A 20,048-nucleotide genomic window follows, 5' to 3' on the forward strand; every position below is an offset into this window, starting at 1 on the left:
CAAGGTCAAAGAGGCAGAGCTAGAATTCCCACTGAAGCCCCCTCCCTCCTCTACTTGGGAGGGGCAGGACTGAAGGGCAGCTGCCCCCACCCAGGGCCACAGAAACCACACCACCCACTCAGAGCTAACTCCCCAGTAGCTTCCATGCCCTGAGGCCATCAGTCTTGCACACCTCCTGGGATGGAAGCTCACTGTCGACCACTCCAGCTCAGAGCAGCCCAGCCATTATAAAGCAGCCTCCTGCAGGGCTGCAGCCCAAACCCCTACAGCCCCCACCTACAGGTCGAGTGTCCTCTAGCACTGCCAGAGAGGACAAGTTGACTCTTTCCTGTGCCTGCTCAATGACTGTCCCCAGATACCTGAGGACAGAGATCACATTGCTCCAAGGTCTTCTTGGGCTAAACACCCTCCCAGGACACTTCCAAGTCCCTTCACAACACTGATCCTTTGTCAAGGACAATGCTGAGGTAGGAATAGGAGGCCTGAGCCAGCCCTGTTTTTCTGCCCTGCTAGGGCCTGAGGCTTCTCCTGATGAGGCAGAAACAGCCTCTAAACTGGTTTCTACATCCCTAAGGGATCCTGGCCCCTCAGTCCCCTCACCAGCCTTGGTCAGTCCAAAGGGTTTGCTGGCTTTTATTGTGTCTCTGTAGAGGGACTGGGACCTGTGCGGGGCAGCTGAGTGACACAGTGGGGCCAGCAGCAGGGGTGGCACTTTTACCCATGGCTCAGAACCTGGTTCTGCTGCTTCCCCACAAAGAGTGACAGCCAGACGGCCAGTGGTCCTAATCCACCAGGAAGGTCCAGGCCAGGATCCCTCCACCGCCCCCAGCAGTCTCTGCAGGGTCCTGTCTGCAGCACAGTGTCCTGGAAGGCCCCTAGGAGGAAATCCAGCTCTCAGGTTCAGTCCCTTCAGCTGGAGCTGACCTGGCTCCAGGGGGCTGAGCAAACAGCCTCCATGTCTGGAAGTGGCTGGTGCTCACCACCACAGCTGACGCTGCTGCACCACAGCCACACCGCCGCCTCCTCTTCCTCCTCTTCCTCCCAACTGGCCTCCTCCTGGTGCCCTTGAGCCCGGAGCTGCTCCAAGGCTACAACTCAGACTGGGATCTTGAGATCCTCGGGCCTTTTCGGATCTCTTTCCGCTTCTCCTCTTTCTTCCGACGTTTCTCTTCTTCTCTCAGGGCCTTCTGGAAAGGGTCGGTACTGGGAATGAACTGAAGGGAAGAACAGAACGGTCTGATTTAGTCTGCCAGCAGCAAAGAGTCTGCTCTGAGCTAGGCTGCTGGCGGGGTGGGGTGACAGCAAGGTTGCTTGGACACAGGCCTTCCTCCACACATGGGGCTAGTAAATGGGCTTGGGGAAAAATGCTGAGTGGGTCTTGAAAGATAAGCAGGAGTTTGCCAAGCAAACAGAGTAAGAGAAGAGAAAGGCATTCCAGGCAGAGGGACAGATGCTGAGGTGTGACTCTTCACAGAGCATCTGAGAAACAATAAGGAGGCAGCCCTTCGTCCTCCATAAGGAAGCACAAGCACGGCCTCCTGCAGGGCTGCAGCCTGCCCCCTACAGGTTGAGTGTCCTCCAGACTCCCCCAAGGTGAGGGGGTAGAGAGAGGGGCTGAGACCATCATAGACCCCAGGGATGCCACCTGCCATAACCTTTAGCGCAGTTGTGGGGGAGGCCAGCGAGAGAGAGTCACAGACAATATGGAAGAGTCACAGACAATAGGCGGGCTGCCACTTGTGAACAATTTGCAGTCTCTGTGAGGAGCCCAGGCAGGCATAGGTGTATCAGAGGTCAAATTGGCAGGCCTGAGCAAGAGGTGGGACAAAGAGACAGGAACACAGGGTGAGCAGGGGTGGCAGGGGTAAGAACTCTGGGGGTGGGGGTGGCATTCTCCAGCTGCAGTCCCAGGCCTTTTGCTCTCCTACACAGCTTGTTAGCCTATGTGGCCACTTACCCCTCAAACTGGCCTCTCCCTATCTAAATAACTGACACCTCCTTTAGGATGTTCCAAATGCACCCCAAACTTGGCATGGTTCTGTCTCCCCAAAGCCCAGTTCCTCTCCGGAGTCTCCATTTTGATGAGCAGCAGTGCCCCATTCTCCTGTCTAGGCGAGAAGGGCAGAGGGAGGAGCCCCCAGCCCAGCTGGCACGCCCTCTCCCTCCGCACGAGTCCACACCAAGGCCTGGCTCGTTTCAAATCCTAAGTCTCTCACAACCTGCCTACTTCTCTCTGTCTCTACCCCCATCACCACCTTCCCTCTCTGCTGCATGACTCTAGGAGCCCCCCAAGGTCTCTCCACATCCACTTTGGTCCCTCTCAAGCCATTCTCCTTACTGCAGTTAGAACTTTTCAAAACGCAAATCTGGTCATGTCACCTTCCAACATCCAAACCTTCCATGGTTCTCCAGGATTCTCAGGACAAAGTTCCACCCAGTGCATCTGCAGGCCCACCCTACCCACCTCTCCGCTCCTGCCTCTCACTCCCCACCTTTCTGCTCTTGGATTCCCAGTTTCCTCCCACTGCCAGGCCTTTGCGCAGCTGTGGCCTAGGTCCAGAATGCACTTTCCAGCCCCCGCCCCTCTGCCGCTCATTAGGTACAGCTCAGCCGTCACTGTTCTGACTCCCAGCCAGGCCGGCCTCCTCTGTGGGGTGCTCTCTCTCTCTCAACTTTGCGCTAATTCCTTCTCAGTGCTGTGATCACCCCAAGACAGCACCTGTGACAGGAGGATCGTCATCAGGTGTTGCTCGCAAGCCCTCAGCTTAGTCGACCTGACTTTTCAAGAGCACCCAGTATGTTTTTTTAATGACTGAGTGAGCCACGTTAGAATATGAAATATAGTACAGCAGATCCAACAACATCATTTCATTCAAGGTTGTGTCACTATCATGTTGATGAGGGAAAAAAAACAATTCCTGGCTGCAGCCACTCTCTGTGGGGAGTTTGCATGTTCTCCTGTCTGCATGGGTTTTCTCTGGGTGCTCTTGTTTCCTCCCACATCCCAAAGATGTGTTTATAGATACACTGGCACGTCTACACTGTCCCAGTCTGAGTGTCTGTGCGTGTGCATGTGTTGTGTAAATGTGCCCTGTGATGGGATGGCGTCCTGCCCAGGGCTGGTTCCCACCTTGTGCTCTGAGCTACTGGGAGAGGCTCTGGCCACTCGTGACCCTGAACTGGAATAATTTGGTAAATAATTATCTTAATTTGCTTTTATTAATCTCTCTTAAGTGTATGTATATTTCACATTTATTTCAATGTTTAATAAGTGTTTGTCTTTATTTAGAAGTGTTTTTTTTGTTGTTGTTTGTTTGTTTGTTTTGAGGCAGAGCCTCACTCTGTTGCCCCGGCTACAGTGCCCTGGTGTCAGCCTGGCTCACAGCAACCTCAGACTCCTGGGCTCAAGCAATCCTCCTGCCTCAGCCTCCCGAGTAGCTGGGACTATAGGCATGTGTCACTATGCCCAGCTAATTTTTTCAATGTATTTTATTTTTATTTATTTTTATTTTTTTGAGACAGAGTTTCACTTTGTTGCCCAGGCTAGAATGAATGCCATGGCATCAGCCTAGCTCACAGCAACCTCAATCTCCTGGACTCAAGCAATCCTCCTGCCTCAGCCTCCCAAGTAGCTGGGACTACAGGCATGTGCCACCACGCCCGGCTAATTTTTTTTCCTATATATATTAGTTGGCCAATTAATTTATTTCTATTTATAGTAGAGACGGGGTCTCGATCTTGCTCAGGCTGGTTTCAAACTCCTGACTTCAAGCAATCCACCCGCCTTGGCCTCCCAGAGTGCTAGGAATACAGGTGTGAGCCACCACGCCCAGCCTCAATGTATTAGTTGGCCAATTAATTTGTTGCTATTTTTAGTAGAGACTCACTACTAGGGGGTCTCACTCTTGCTCAGGCTGGTTTCAAACTCCTGACCTTGAGCAATCCTCCTGCCTCAGCCTCTGAGAGTGCTAGGATTACAGGCATTAGCCACCACACCTGGCCTTATTTAGAAGTTTTTATGACCAGAAATATGCTATAGGAACTTAACTCTTGCTTACATCAATTAGCCAGCCTACAAAAAAATTGGCTTTATTACACATTATTTCGCTTAAAGGCACAGTTTCCGAGAACCTATGAACAACATTAAATGAGGACTTACTGTGCCCAAAACTCAGATTGTTACGTTACAAACATGCTTTTTTTTGTTCTTAGGGCAAATATGACAAATGTTTGACCAAGGTAACCATTAAAAACAAACCAAGAGCTCCACCTTGTGGAGTAATCTACCTGCCGGGTTAGACTGGGTCAAGCCTCTAAAAGATAGGAGGAATCACAGATGTGTGGCCCACAGAGGGTAAGTCACACAGCACTAGGCCCAACTAGGAGCCCTGCCCCCAGGCCTCCCACTTCCCTGCCCAGTGCCTCCCCCACCACACTCTGCTCCTGTCTCTGTGATTGAATCCTGATCCACTGAAGAAGGGGAGCTGGGAGATGCCCCAGGCCACAGAGGACCCCACTCTCTGACTCTGGCTAGGGAAGGGCAGGTCAAGAGATCTCAGCCCTTCCAGCCTTCCCCCAACTAGGTTCAGCCCAAACCTAGTTGGGTCAGAAGAGAAACATGCCCTTTCTTTCCCTGCTCCCTTCCCCACCTAGGCCTGGCAACACCTATTCATCCCTCAAGTCTAGCTTAGATGTCTCCTCCAGAAGTCTCCCCTGGCCATCCCCAACAGTACCTGACTGGCCTGGGCCAGGTCATCATGCTGATGGTCAACACAGCACAGAGGTCAAGAGCATGGCTCAGGAGGCAGACCGCCTGCATTTGAATCCTGGCTCCATCACTCACCAGCTCTGCTGTTGCCACCCTGGTTCAAGCCACCATCGACTCCCTAACAGACGAGCACAGCAGTGTCCTCACCTGTGCCCTGCTTCCACCCTGGCCCCACCATGTTCCTCATGGCATACAGGTGATCCTTTGAAAGTGCTAAGCCAGAGCCCCTCAGCCTGCTCTCCCGGTCTCTCTCAGCAAACGCCACAGCCCTTGCAAAGACCTCTGAGGGTCTCAGGATCTGGCCTACAACTCTGCCCTCTTCTTCTCACCACCCCCTTCACCCTCTGCCATTTGCTCTCAGTTCAGAGCCTTTGCACTTGCTGCTCCTTCAGCCTGGAATGTTCTTCCCTGGGATACACAGCTAGCTCACTTCCTTCAGATCTCTTCAGTAAGGCTACGCCCAAGCCACGTGAAACAGCAACTCTACTCCCACCTTACTGGGCATTCCTTAACCACATTCTCCTGCTTTTTTTCTCCACAGCCCATGTTACCACCTACCATATTAAGTTTTTTAATTGACTCTCTGTCTTCCTCAGTTAGAATGCCACTCCCAGGAGAGCAGGGCAAGACTGCTTCCCCAGGGGCTGGGATTCAACAGATGCTCACTAAATGCTTAGTGAACTCACGTGCTATGCATCTCAGCCTTTGCACAACCTCGTCCCTCTGCTGAAAGGCCCTCCTTCTGCTGGTCCACCAGCAACTTACTCATCCCACAGCCTCCACTGCCTGCCTGCTGAGGCTGGGCTAGGCTCCCCCCTCAGGGGTCCCACAACTCACTATGCTTCCCTCTCCACTGGGACAGTGACCATGCTGGATTGGGACTGCATTTTCCTGCTGCCTCCCCCATCAGACTGTGAGCATCTGAACAGCAGGGACAGGGACAGCCCCCAGGACACAGCCTAATTACCAGTTGGCTCTAGTGATGGCTCCTACAGAAGAGAGGACTCCCAGAACACTCACCGGCATGGACAGAGTGTATGAGGGGAGCTCATACAAACCTGGGCCTGCTGCTACTGGACAGGTCCACAATGAATATAAAAAAGTGACTAAATCTCAGAACTGTCCCCAGCCAATGAGAAGTAAAGGAAGTACACTGTTGCTATGGGTATGTCCAAGTAGAGCACATTATAATGAAACTAGATTCAAGTTGTCCTGGCACCCATGTTCTCACCCTCCTCCTGTGTAAGTGAAGCATGCATGACCTGCAGGGTGAAAAGAGCCAGCCAGCATCATAGGAAAAAATCCTTCTCCGTGGGTGACCCCTTCTTGGGAAAGGCAACCTGCCATGGCCTTGAGTGTACCCCATGTTTTCTTGCTGTGTATACCAAGAATGCAAGGCCCCAACTGTTCTTGACCTGGGTCATTTATCAGGGTTACGATTGCAGCAAGCAAGCTTGAAGGATGTGTCATCTCAGTTCTGCATGAAGGGGTAGCAGCTACCCCAGTGGGGAAAACCATATCCCCCATTCAGCCACATAAATGAAAGCCACTGGCTCAATATGGCCCTTGATTCAGAAGTTTCCCTAAATATTCAGGCCTGGTCCACTGTAGTTCAGCTAAGTTAAAGCTAATGGTGTTACCAAGGATATGTGCACAAGGAAAAAAAAACAAAACAAAACAGAGATTTTATTTAAATAAATAAATAAAGGTAATGGTGTTGTAGAGAAAAGAGTTAGCATAGTCAGCCTGACAACTATCCTTTGAAAGGCCAGCTTCAAAGGCTAGCCTTAGCTTGGTGTCTTGGAACTTGCATTTCAGGAGGGCTCCCACCACCCTAACTGATAAGAGTGGTTCACTGTGCCTAACTGTGCAAACAGTATGGTTTATGCTGAATACCTGCTTTCATTCTGGGAGTTTGCAATGCTGATACAAGTTAGGTAGAAAGTGCCCACATGACCAGCTCCCAGTGAAATCCAGAGCTTTAGGTCTCTAAAGAACTTGGCTGGTATACAACATTTTACGTATGTTGTCTCAACTAGTTCCTGGGAGAATTAAACACATACTGTGTGACTCTACTGGAGAGGACTCTAGAAGCTGTGCCTGGTTTCCCTAGACTTTGTCCTCTGTACCTTTTCCCTTGGATGATTTTGCTTTGTATCCTTTCTCTGTAGTACATCACAGCCATGAATGCGACTGTATACTGAGTCCTGTGAATCCTCCTAGTGAGACATGAAACCTGGCAGTGGTTTTGGGAACACGGGTATCTATGGGCAGCAGCAGCCATCCAGCCCCAGTGACAATGCTGGAAGACTAACAGCCATAAAGGCCAGTTAGATAATGACCTGAATTAAACACCATCACACTTGCCTACACAACACTCCTAACAACCAGGCATGTTATATTCCTCCTGCTCACTGTTGTCGGTGTCCTAGCCACCCGAAGACTACAAACTGGCAGATCAAGACACTCACCCCTCTTTGGGGCCACAAACAGTAGAAACAAATTGTGGCTACAAACCAGACAGTCCAGGTCACTCATTTAGATGCCCGTAGTAAGGCTCATTCTCTGATGGGATCAACTGGAATCAAATTGCTGATCAAGCCTATGCCATCCGCATCACCTAAGTGTATCATTGCACCTAGTGTATCATCGCACATATAGCCACCTAAGTGTATCACTGCACTAGACATGGCAACACACCCACCACCAAGGACTGGCACAGAGTAGAGGACTATTTCTGGTTCCACCACCTGAGCCTCTGAGTGGAGTGGCACGGCCCAAGATCATGAGGATTGCGACCACTTGGTCGAATATACTACTTGCTGATCCCCTTGCAGTGGCCCATGTGGGCAAAGACAGGAGACATAACAGGTCTCTATAAATCCATAAAAATATCCTGGTCCCAATCATACCTCACACTTCTGAATGAAAGGTCCAGGTGAGAGCAGGAAATGACTGGAGAAAAAGTGAAATTATTGGTGATGGGATGGAACACACAGATTTTATAGCAATAATCCTGGCACCTGGACAGGAATGCCTTAGATCCCAGAAAGTGTGGGGAACAATTAGTGTTCTCTTTGCCCTAAGAGCCATCACTGCCAGTTGGCAAAACAATCCTAGTGGTCTACCTAAGCCTCGTGGCAGCTGCGGCGGTCAATGTGGCCAGCTGCTGGGTGTGTCGATCCAGTCCACATGATATGAAAACTCACAAGGAAGTGCCAGCAGTGAACTTTTCTGCTGCGCCTAACGTCAAAGGTGGCTGCCAACAGTGACCCTGTGCACGCTGGCCAGCATGACTTGCTTCAAGCTGACTGATATAAATTCATCAGCTTCTCTTGATGCCTCAGTAGCCTTGGATTATGCCATGTAGGGCAACTAAGGCTTAAGCTAGGACTCAGTCAAAAATTGTTAATTTGGTGACCCAAATCAAGTGCAACACGTGGGAGAGAATGGGCCATGGAATCTCTCCCTGTGGGGGATGAGGGTTGCTTGGGCCCATCTATACCCCTGTAATTAGTGGCAATAACATCAAAGATTGGCAGGTCAATCTAAACTTTCTTATGTAGGTGGTAACAGGTAACAGATTGGTAGTCAGATTAACCAGACTGAATAGCATATTCATGTGAAAATTTGAGTTAAACCAAGTAGGGTAGGCAATCAGCCACAGCCCTGAGCATCCCTGCATGTTCTTGCTGGGTAAACCAAAAAGGTAAAGCCCACTCTTTACCTGGGCCATATCTCAGGATTGTGTTCAGAGTAAGCCGCCTGGAAGGCTGGGTAATGTCTTCTCCCAAACAAAGAGCAAGTTTGCTTCTGTTCACTATAAAAATGGTGAATGTCCCAAGCTCAGCGGTTTCTAGCTGTGATGCAAACAAACCCACTGCACGCACAGCATCCACCTGGGCCCCTCTGTGTTGCTGCTGTGGAACTTGGGCAACAAGGCAAACCAACACAAGTGGGCCACCAGTCCGGCTACCACTTTTGTTGTAATAAAGTCTGATGTCTCTGACCTGTGTCAGTGTCTATGAAACAGTAGCAGGATGGCTTGAGGGCCTGTAAGCACTGTAAAATCCTAGACCCCTCACAGACCAAACACCCCCCTACACACACACCAGGGGCCAGCCTGTGATTTGACAAGGCCAGACCTCCAGCCACCATGCAGCCCTTTCTTCCTGCCCCACCACCTCTGACCCTTTCCCCCTCTACTGTATGTGTCCCTATCTTTCATCCCAAACTGCAGCCTCTAGCCCTCAGAGCCCACTTTAGCCCCTTAGAATGAGAGTGTATGCAAGAGTGCAGGATAGAAGCCCAGAAGGTGCTCAGATGCTCAAGGGCAGGGAAGAGAGTGGACCTCCCCTGGCTGTCCTGACACTACCATGAAGTGGGGTGCCTATTCTGTGCTGGGATGGGTGTGTTCACAGCCTTGTGACTGCTGGGGTCTATACCCCTTGTATAGACAGGGAGCCTGAGGCTAAGTCAAGAAGCAGTGATTTGTTCCAAAGGCTCCAGGGAGTGAGTGATGGTTTCTGGACCCAGACCCAGGCATGTCTGGCTCCAAGCCCAAAGCCACCCAAGGCCTCCAGCCTCCTATGGCCCAGCAGAGACAAAGCAGACATAGGCATAGACCCCGGCAGCTCACCTCTGTGCGGTCTATTTTATATGGGTTCTGGAAGTCGGAATCTTTCTCACTGATCCCCAGCTCCTGGGACATCTGCAGATGAGGAAAAGCTGGTCATCCCCTGCCTTCTCCCACCTCCTGCTCCCCAGAGAGCCACTCCCTCCATGCAGGACCCCAGGTCTTAGGCTTGGGCAGATGTGGGCCAGGGGATGACCCCAAGGGACCCAGGTCAGCACAGAGCCCCTTGAAATGGGGCCTCTATGGTCCATGGTGCCCTGAAACTCAACAAAGAAAACACAACCAAGCACTGGCATTCAGGCCCAACTGAAGGCAGATGTGAGGCTCCTGGCCCACCACCAGACAGAGGGCTCCCGGACTTCCTACGCCCTGGTCCTTACCAGGCTAAGGATGGGCGAGTGGGGTCCCTGGTCGAAGACGCCCGTCTGGTTGCAGAAGCTGATGCCCCAGCGGATGAGGAGGTTCCAGTTGGAGTTGTGGTCAAAGTAGTGGTGCACAATCCTCGGGAAGCGCAGCACCACATCGCCGAAGAAGGCCGTGTTCTCCACCACGTGGGAGAAAGCTGGTGAGAGGACCCTGATGAGTGGCCAGGGCAGATGCCCTGCCCTTGACCTCCTCCAGAGAATAGAAGCACCCACCAAACCCACAAAACAGAGAAGGGAACAGCACCCACTAACCACAGACTGCCAATCACATGTGCAATGTGAGCTAAGGGCCTTATGTCTACCAGCTCACTGAATCCTCATAACTACTTTTAGAGGGAGATGTGACTGCTGTTCCCATTTCACAGATGGGGCACTGAGACTCTAGTGAGTGGCAACTCTGAGCTGCAAACCCAGGTCCACCTGTCCAAAGGCACATTTTGCTGCTTAGCTTCCTTTGCTGGGGGATCAGAGAGCTGTGTGTTGTTTTGCACGCGGATGCTGATGCACCCCATGAGCCTTTCCTGAACTCCCTAGACCTGGGACCCAACTGTGCAGACTGGGCTCAACACAGCCAGAGTGTCTGAGAGGGGTCAGGTCTAACAGGTCTGTTAGAAAACCAGGCCAGGGTTTTTCTTTGATATTTTTTCCATTTTATTTCATTTTAAGTGCTTCTTAAGTTCTTATTTTGAAATTATTTCAGACCTACAGAATACAACACAAAATTCATTGACTTGGCTTCCTCTAATGTTATCATTTTATACAAACAAACTGGGAAATTAACAGCAGTATCATACTATTAACTAATGTACAGATCTTATTGGAATTTCTTCAATTTTCCCACTAATGTGTTTCTGCTGGTCAGCAGGTCAGTGTAGACTGAGTTTTGTCAGCGTGTTGCAGGGAAGCAGCCTGTTGCATAGCAAGAGTGACGCCATCAAGAAGCAAAAATGCCGTGATGACTAATGTCTGACCCCTGCATAACAAGGTATTCTGCAGCAAGGCAATGCTTATAACATAGATAATGCCTCATAAAGATGTTCATCTAACCTCCCCAGTGGTCACACGCTTCACAAGAAAGTCTGAGATGTGACCACCTACACGTTTTAACAAAACAAGCCTGCTATATAAAGGATTATTTTCTGGAGAGTGGGTGTGGAGATCCACTGCTTCACGGCTGCCTGAGATACTGCTTCTGCTTGTAAGTCCCTACTAAATATTTCTTTCTGAGAAACTAGATTTGTCAGCCTCTTTCTTTGGCCTCTAAGCTCCCTCAGCCTTTGGGGTTAGGTTTGCAAATACCTGCTCACCATGGATCATGTGGCCATCATGGTAGCAAGGGCCCCAGACCCAGGTTAACATGAAGACGTAACTGTACACACTAACTGTATACACAGCTCCAGAGGCGGTCCCTGCTGGAGCCAGCCCTTCAGAAGGCCCAGCCAGCCCTCACCAGCACTGGCCAGGCCACCCAGAGAGATAAGCAGACTCCAGAGATATGTCAGGTTGGGTCTGAGACATGTCAGGAAGGGACCCCTGGGCTTCAGAATAATCTTGAACCTCAAAGAAATCAGGAGTCAGCTTGGTTCAGAAGGAAGAATCAGGGCAAATCACTTGTCCTTTTTCATCTGGAAAATGGAGGAAACAGTGCCTTCCCCATAGTTGTCGTGGAGATTAGAGTAGATATGTATAAAGTGTCCACCATTCAATATATGAGGGATGCTGCCATCCTCTCTCAGACAGTGTAATCTAAGAATTGTTAATATTAAAATGTAGCCAGGTAACGGGGGCAGGATTATCACCCCTGAAGAGAGATTCTTGGAAGAGAATGGAGAGACACAAAACATTCTTTCACCTTATTTATATGTGTTATTCCCACCTTGTCTAAAAAAGGACTTAAGACATTAGAAAAGTGGCAAAGAGTGCTGGCAACTGCCGCACTGGCTCAACCATTCTGACAAGCCTCAGTTTTGTTTTTTTCTTTACATGGGAAGAACTCTTGCCTTCTCTACCAGAAGGGTCAGGGGTGGTGACCAACTGACCCTGTCCGGGCCTCTGGAGTGGTAGTGCACAGAGGGTCCTCCTGGTCCCCCTGCCCCAAGCACAGGACAGCACAAGGGAACAACTGTGTCAGAGGCACAGAAACTGGATCTGAAGCCTAGAAAAGTTTGGAGAACCACAGACTAAATGCCCATCCATCTGAGGGGACCACCTGGAAGGTGCCACAAGAGGGTACTTCCAGGGAGGAAAAAAGAGTGACAAGAACAGGAGAATGAGCAGCTAGAGAAGATAAGGGTGGTGGAGAGGAGAGGGTGGGGTGTGGAAGACCATACCATCCTTCAGCTTCTCATCCTGGGGGAAGGGCCCATCTGGGAGCACATTGGCAGCAATGAGCACTGTCCGGGAGTCCTCCAGCACCTGGGGGAACCCCACCTGGGCTGAGTGGCTTTGCAGAGCCCATCATAGACTGGTCCCATCCCATTTACTTAAACCCCACTTCAACTCTTTTGTGCATGCAGCAACCCCCTCATTGAACACCAATCCCCATAGGGAACTCCTACTCATCCATCAGTGCCCAGATCAAGGACCAGGACTGCTGTGAGCTGCCCCCCTGCCTGCACACACCTTAAAGAGCCCCTTGAGCATGACGTCAAGAATCTTGTACTGCTGGTGGACATCATTCAGCTGTACCAGGTTCTTCAGTGCCAACAGCTGCTCCCGCCGCTTCACCTCAAACATCTTCTTGTCTGGACAGCATTAAGTTAAGGGGCTGGCACCAGGCCAGGTGCGGTGGCTCACGCCTGTAATCCTAGCACTCTGGGAGGCCGAGGCGGGCGGATTGCTCAAGGTCAGGAGTTCAAAACCAGCCTGAGCAAGAGCAAGACCCCGTCTCTACTAAAAATAGAAAGAAATTAATTGGACAACTAAAAATATATAGAAAAAAGTAGCCGGGCATGGTGGTGCATGCCCGTAGTCCCAGCTACTTGGGAGGCTGAGGCAGAAGGATCACTTGAGCCCAGGAGTTTGAGGTTGCTGTGAGGTTGCTGTGATGCCACGGCACTCTAGCCCAGGCAACAGAGTGAGACTCTGTCTCAAAAAAAAAAAAGGGGGGGCCGGGCGTGGTGGCTCATGCCTGTAATCCTAGCACTTTGGGAGGCCGAGGCGGGCGGATTGCTCAAGGTCAGGAGTTCGAAACCAGCCTGAGCGAGACCCCGTCTCTACCAAAAATAGAAATAAATTAATTGACCAACTAAAAATATATATACAAAAAATTAGCCGGGCCTGGTGGCGCATGCCTGTAGTCCCAGCTACTCGGGAGGCTGAGGCAGTAGGATCGCTGAGCCCCGGAGTTTGAGGTTGCTGTGAGCCAGGCTGACGCCATGGCACTCACTCTAGCCTGGGCAACAAAGTGAGACTCTGTCTCAAAAAAAAAAAAAAAAAAAAAAAAGGGGGGGGGGCGGGGTCTGGTACAAATAGCCCTGCCTGGACAACCCAGTGGTCCTGATCAGCAAGTATCTGCAAGGGCCATAGATGCCCATGGCTGAGACCTCCCAGAAAAGGACCAAACTATCTGAGAAGTATACAGCCCCTGCAATGAATCATTCGTCCAGTTCACACAGAATCCCACACCTCCAGAATCCCACACCTCCAGAACCTGGCTCCTGCCTTTCCTTCACTGTGGTTTTCTGCCATCTCTCACAAACATTCACTGTTCCAGAACCTCCACCTCTCTGTTCACATTGTACCCTCTGCCTGGTATGTCCCTCACCTACTCTAGGAGTTTCTACTCTTTCAAGACCTGGTTCAAAATCCACAGCACAGTGTTTCCCCTGAGCCCTCCTGGGTCCATCAGAGCACAACCATCATTTGGGCTTTTCCCCCCAGGCGTGTAGACTACTCAAAACCAGGGACTAGTCCTGACTCCTCTTTGCATCCCCAAGGCCTGATAAGGTGGCCCAGTCCAACAGGTAGAGATGAGCCAGTCATCCAGAATTCCTGAGTCTCTGCCCAGGGTCTTGGCCACAAGGTGCTGGCACATGTACAGTCCTCACCAAGCTTTTGAAGCCATAGAGATGTGCCCTGCCATCTCCATTTAACATATGGGGAAACTGAGGCTCAGGAGAGCATTGACATGTTCAAGGTCTTACTAGAAAACCTCACCTTTTTTCCCCCTTTCCCACCAGTTGGGCCTGCCTGTCCCTCGAATCCCTCCAGGCACCAGGGACCGTTTTCATGAAAGACAATTTTTCCATGCACCGGGGAGGGGAAAGATGGTTTTGCGATGATTCAAGTGCATTACATTTATTGTGCACTTTATTTTTATTATTATTACATTGTAATATATAATGAAATAATTATACAACTCACCATAGGTTGGGGACCTCTGCCTCAAGGGGTTTTAGGTATAGACAGACATCATTTATAGACCTCCTCAGAGAAAGCTCATTAACCCCAACCCCAAAGGATACAGATCTCCAGGCTTGGGTCCAGGGAGGTCCTCAGTGTGCCTGTGGCTCCCGTCCCAGAGAGCAGCAGGACAAAGAGGAAGGCCAGGAAGTGAAGAAGGTCCATATCCAAGATGCTGGAGCTAGAGGAGTAACCCAAAGAAAAGGAATGAGACCCAGAGGTTGGTGCGACATGAAATGCAGAGTGCAGGTGAACGGCAACTTCCCCTGGACGGCACCGTCTCCAAATACCAAGAACCCAGCTTTGGGAAGCCCTGCAGCTCCAGCCCCTAGCCCAGGGCATGTGACCAGCAGGCATACAATAAAGACGCACAGGAGGGTAGGAGGGAGGAAGGAAGATAAATGTTTGCAACACAGGGATGCTTAGAGCACAGGAGTCAGCATTCAGAGCTTTGGGCTGAAACCCTGCCCCTGTCCCTGACTGTGGGACCTTGGGCAAATTGCTCAGTCTCTCTGAGCCTCAGCTTCCTCACCTATAAAACCAGGATAAGGAGGTCACCTCCCTGCTGCAAGGAGGGAGGTCTGGGTAAAGCACTGTGACTGGGGAAGGAGGGGAACACCCTATCCTGGCCGCCCAGGAAGGTATTCAGTCAAGGAAGCCCAAGCAGACAAAGCAGATGTGAAACTTCTGGGGTTTCCTCCTTCCCTGACTTCTGTCATCAGAAAGGAAGAAGGTTGAAGGGAAGGGAAGCAGGGCAGTCTTGGGGTAGGAGGAATGCTACGCACTCACTTTGCAACCACGGCACCACATGCAACACCTGTTCCATTCAGGCAACGCTGCACAATTATGTACTGGGTACTGTGAAAGTTCACTTGATTTGAAGGTAATACATCATTGCCTTCTACTCTTCCTCTTTCTCTCCTTGGGAAGGTACATGTTTTTTGCTTGACTGGCGTATGATAATTTTTATTTTTTTTGAGATAGAGTCTCACTGTGTTGCCTGGGCTAGAGTGCCGCGGTGTCAGTCTAGCTCACAGCAACCTCAAACTTTGGGCTCAAGCAATCCTTCTGCCTCAGCCTCCCAAATAGCTGGGACTACAGGCATGCACCACCATGCCCAACTAATTATATACATACATATATACATATATACATATATATATATATATATATATATATTTTAGTTGTCCAGCTAATTTCTTTCTATTTTTTTAGTAGAGAAGGGGTCTCGCTCTTGCTCAGGCTGGTCTTGAACTCCTGAACTCAAGGGACCCGCCTTGGCCTCCCAGAGTGCTAGGATTACAGGCGTGAGCCACCACGCCTGGCCAATAATTCTTTTAATTTTTCCATCAGCTTCTATAACTTTTTTCTCTGGTTTTAACTCTGTCGTTATAGCCTGGCACTGAAATGTTCCATCTGAAGGCCTAGAAAAGCAATGTTTTCCTCTAGTGTAATTTGATTCTGTACTTTTTTTTTTAATCTCTTTTTTGAGACAGGGTCTCACTCTTTTGCCCAGGCTAGAGTGCCATGGCCTCAGCCTAGCTCATAGCAACCTCAAAGTCCTGGGCTCAAGAGATCCTACTGCCTCAGCCTCCTGGGTAGCTGGGACTACAGGCACATGTCACCATGTCTGGCTAATTTTTTCTATATATTTTTAGTTGGCCAATTATTTCTTTCTATTTTTAGTAGAGACGGGGTCTCGCTCTTACTCAGGCTGGTTTGGATCTCCTGACCTTGAGCGATCCTCCCTGGTCGGCCTCCCAGAGTGCTAGTATTACAGGCGTGAGCCACCTTGCCTGGCCTGCTCTCTCTTTATGATAGGATACAACTAACAACATTGGTTGTATTATTGTGGCTTTGACTGGAATATGTATTTGAGAATGTGCATAGAAAGCCTGGCTTCAAGGATTCCCAGCCTTACGGTAAGTAAAAATTGTCACTTCCTGGCAGATCCAGGAACCTTAAGATTATAAGTAAAATCTAAAGTCTGCCTTCTTTTGCTTCCTAGCCTTAAGAGGTTTTTAAATCTGATATTCCTCTGTGATCAATGTAAAGAGAAAATATTACATTCCTAAAGAAAAGCTTTAATACACCTATTATTAGATTGTAGGTCTGTGCATTGTTTTTGAGTTATTATCTATCTGTAGACTGGAGTAGATCTTGAATTATTTTTGACTTCTCTGCTCCAACTTTATTCCATAAAATAAAAATGGGAACTGCTCTGTTCCTGAAGCCCTATAAGCTGAAGCTAGATTAATTTTGAGGGATAAGCCTTGAGTCTAATGTATGAGTCACACAGAAAGTTCACCAAACCTCCCAATTGCACAACCAGAGATATTCAAACTGCAAACCAGGATAAGAAGTTGATGGCTTATCACTGTAGACAGTTTTTTCCAAGATGTCAAAACAAGACTCCATATCATTATAAGACTCTTACCCCTCTCACTGCCTTTCTTCACCTGGCAGGATAATGGTGTAATTGAAACTTCACCATCAGTAGCTTCTGCTGCAAACTTGACAGAACCTGACCTAAGAAAAAGATCCTTTAGTCCACCTACTGCGTGACTTTGGCAACATCCCTAATACAACTTTTGCTCACTCTCTGCTTTAATTCAAAACCCAGTCATGGGCTACCAGATGATAAATTTGTTCTCTATCATTTATTGGTTAAATAAGGAAATGTCTGTGCTATTGCTATTACTACATGCTATACCTGATTAAGTTCCTCTGAAAATGTTGAGACCCACATACACAAAATAAGGAAACAGACCTCAGGGTTACAACAGGTCTCACCTAATTCCTCATGGACACTTGATTTATTCAACTGGTTTCCTTTAAGCTTAGGTTTATAGCTCAAAACTATTATACAAACTGAGATTATCATATTACTATTAATTTTACTTCATATTTTCCTTTTAAAATTTTGCATCTGTTACTTGTTAAATAGCTGCAGAAGTACAACCCCTAACAGAATAATGCTGACTCAGCACTTCGAGATGATAGCCAATGCCTATGGAACAGAGGAAACTTGAACTTAACAGACTCGAGGTAGACTTAGCCTGAGAGCTACTCACTCCAAACCTCCCTTGTTGCTCAAATGTGGCTAAATGAGTTCTGACAATGACTCCTAGTCACCAATCACTTCCTCCAACATGGGACCAGACCAACAACCCAGCATACGTTTATCCCAGTACTGAGGGACAATCAAAATCTAACTATAGGGGGGAGGGGGGGAAATGGTCATTTATTGAAACCTTAAAATCTGTACCCCCATAATATGCCAAAAAAAAAATCTAACTATAGGATGATTGCTTAGTGATGCTTTTGGAGAAAGATACTGACCAAAAGGGAGAAAGAGAGAAATGTAAAAGTTGTCAAGAGTCAAAACAGAGTCACTTATGTTAAACCCTGATAAATAAAGCCAGGGAAGGTTATGAAGGGAGGGTTCTCATGCACAAATGGCTGATAAGAACTATCACAAAAACTGCAAAAGCCACAACCCTGCACAAAGGCCACTGCAATCTTACACTTAAATAAATAAATAAAACTTCTGCAAAGCCCAGCAACTGCGTGTCCAACCTTAGATTGGTACCAGCCTGGTTATTGATCTGTGTAACTATCTCAAAATAATTATGTAATACTCCTCACTTTTCCTTTTAAAATCTTTGTTTTCCTTTACCTCCCCAAATATGTATGTAGCTTACTATGGCATGCATATTCCCATTGCAATGTCTACTCCCCCAGAAAAGTTATATTCTTTTAGTGAGTCTGCCTCTCTGTTGGTTATTTAAGTTGACAGTGCCTACCATGTTCAAGGTACTGTTCTAGAGGTCAGAATACAGCAATAAATAAGACAAACAAAAATCTCTGCACTCAGGGTACTAAGAGATTATCAATAAACTTGTAATGCAAGCACAGAAGGATGAGAAGGAGACTGTCAGATGCAACATTACATAAAGTAGTCAGAGGCGGCCCCACACTCAGATGACAGCTGCTCAATTTTAACAATGTGGAAACTAAGGCACAGAAAAGTGAGGTGACTGCCCAAAGTCATACAGTTATTCCCAGGCTGAACCAACAGTCTGGCTGTAAGTCCAGTGCTCTGTCTCCTGTCTCCTTCTATTTTTTTCTTTTCTTAAGGCAGTGTCTTACTCTGTTGCCCTGGCTAGAGTGCAGCAGCCTCATAATAGCTCACTGCAACCTCACACCCCTGGGCTCAACGGACCCTCCTGCCTCAGCCTCCCCTGCAACTGGAACTACAGGCCTGCGTCACCACACCCAGAGAATCTTTTCTATTTTTAGTAGAGACATGGTCTCAATTTTGTTCAGACTGGTCTCAAACTCCTGAGCTCAAGCGATCCTCATGCCTCGGCCTCCCAGAGTTCTAGGATTACATGCGTGAGCCACCGCGCCCGGCCCCCAGTCTCTTTCTAAATGTGCACAGGCTACCTCAGATCAGGGATGGTCCTGATCTACTACATGTCTACATGTCCCAGTAGAGAGTTGCTCAGTTATAGACAATGGCAGGACACAGAGGTCATCTGGAAAACGCTCCACTTCCCACAAATGAGACAACTGAAGCCTAGAGAAAGAGTAGTTCAAGTTCGCCCAGGATCCCCTACTTTCCACCGTCCTGCTCCAGACTCAAGGGAACCAGAACCTAGTGCAAAACTTGGGAGACAAAGGAGAGCATCAGACAGCCAGCAATGAGTGCAGCAGGGGAGAAGTGGGAAATGAAAGCCAAAAAGCAGATTTTGGGGTGGGGAGTGGGCCCTGTTTTCTCTACTGTTACACCCACTCTTTCAGCCTCTCAATTCCGCTCCCGCCCTGAGCGTCCCCAGAGCTCTTTCCGGCTCAGCATGAAACTCCGAACTTACGCTGCAGAGGTGACTGGGGGTGGCGGGCCCCAAGCCGGCTCCCCAGGGTCGCGGGCCTAGGTTGTTGCCCCGAGCCTTCGGGGCTCCAGGAAGGAGCAAGTCTTTTTTCAAGGAAAAAGAGGCGTTCGCGTCCACGAAACTCCCTTCCCACCCTGTAGCAGGCTGGAGACCCTCGGTCCCCGCACCTCCCTTCCCAGGAGGGACCTGCAGCCCGGCACCTCCGCCACCACCTACCTGGTCCGGCGGTGCGGGAAAGTGTGGACGGGCAGGCTCTGGACGTGCAGCACGGCTCGAGGGTCGACCACCAGGCAAACAGCAAAGGCAGCCAACTCCGGAGCGCTGGGCGAGCGGCAGCCTAGTGACCGCCAAGCGCCGCCCCGCCCACCGCGCGCTCCCGGCCAATGAGCGCGGGCCGCGACCTCCGGGCTCGCCACCTCACTTCCGGCCCCCCCCCACGGGGCCCTGGCGCGTGTCTCGGGAGCTGTGGGCGGAACCTGGTCCCGTTCGCTCTGCGCCGCGGCTCGCATGGGTGCCGGGGTCGTGGCCCGCGACGCAGGTTGGGCTGGAGGAAGCTCAGCCTGCCGGCGGGGTCTGCGCCCCACTTCACTGGCGCGCCAGCGCACTGGGGCCCTCGCTCCTGCCGGCCGACCCGGCCACCTTCCACGCGCCCTCCCCGGAACTGTGTCATCCATGACCGTATTTTTAAAACTTCAGTTAGCAAGATCAGTTAGGTGAGTAGTGACTAGCACTTTTTTTCTTAAGGACCCAGCAGAGCCTGCAGTGCGGAGTTCGGGCACCCCTGCTCGCCCCTCCGATCTACCAACTTCGAAACCAAGTTCGTCGGTTCGTTGGGAGCGAGTTCAGCCCCAGTTTTGCGCAGGGTCAGGACAGCCCGATCCGAGGAGGCGGGCGGCGTGTCCAGTTCGGGGCACGGGGCC

The 20,048-nt window shown here is 49.9% G+C and overlaps 2 protein-coding genes across 3 annotated transcripts in view; both read right to left on the minus strand.

Moving 5' to 3' along the window:
• Positions 1-617: 617 nt before the first annotated feature.
• CCDC134 (coiled-coil domain containing 134) lies at positions 618-19,494 on the minus strand. 2 transcript variants are annotated; one of them, XM_012741776.3, is made up of 8 exons: positions 19,345-19,494; positions 16,671-16,762; positions 14,296-14,414; positions 12,452-12,573; positions 12,160-12,244; positions 9,785-9,966; positions 9,408-9,479; positions 618-1,214 (listed from the first exon to the last, which is right to left on the minus strand). In XM_012741776.3, the coding sequence occupies exons 3-8, from the start codon at positions 14,396-14,398 to the stop codon at positions 1,089-1,091; spliced, it is 690 nt and encodes a 229-aa protein (XP_012597230.1). In that variant the 5' UTR covers positions 14,399-14,414; positions 16,671-16,762; positions 19,345-19,494; the 3' UTR covers positions 618-1,088. The 2 variants fall into 2 exon arrangements, with proteins under 2 accessions (XP_012597230.1, XP_012597229.1); XM_012741775.3 differs by lacking the exon at positions 16,671-16,762 and having other exon boundaries at positions 19,345-19,493.
• Positions 18,183-20,048, minus strand: part of MEI1 (meiotic double-stranded break formation protein 1) — a 76,177-nt gene continuing 74,311 nt past the window's right edge. The window contains exons 32-33 of the mRNA XM_076007829.1: positions 19,345-19,449; positions 18,183-18,249 (exon numbers count right to left, since the gene is read on the minus strand). Coding sequence (XP_075863944.1) covers positions 18,183-18,249; positions 19,345-19,449 — 172 coding nt within the window. The remainder of the gene's footprint in view (positions 18,250-19,344; positions 19,450-20,048) is intronic.

This window comes from Microcebus murinus, chromosome 10, assembly GCF_040939455.1.
Source record: "Microcebus murinus isolate Inina chromosome 10, M.murinus_Inina_mat1.0, whole genome shotgun sequence".
Taxonomy (NCBI): domain Eukaryota; kingdom Metazoa; phylum Chordata; class Mammalia; order Primates; family Cheirogaleidae; genus Microcebus; species Microcebus murinus.

Coding starts and splice junctions, on each gene's coding strand:
- CCDC134 (XM_012741776.3), bottom strand. CDS start 14,398: ATGGACCTTCTTCACTTCCTGGCCTTCCTCTTTGTCCTGCTGCTCTCT. Junction 12,574..14,295: donor GGACCCAAGCCTGGAGATCT/GTATCCTTTGGG, acceptor AATGCTGTCCAG/ACAAGAAGATGTTTGAGGTG. Junction 12,245..12,451: donor TGCTCAAGGGGCTCTTTAAG/GTGTGTGCAGGC, acceptor GGGTTCCCCCAG/GTGCTGGAGGACTCCCGGAC.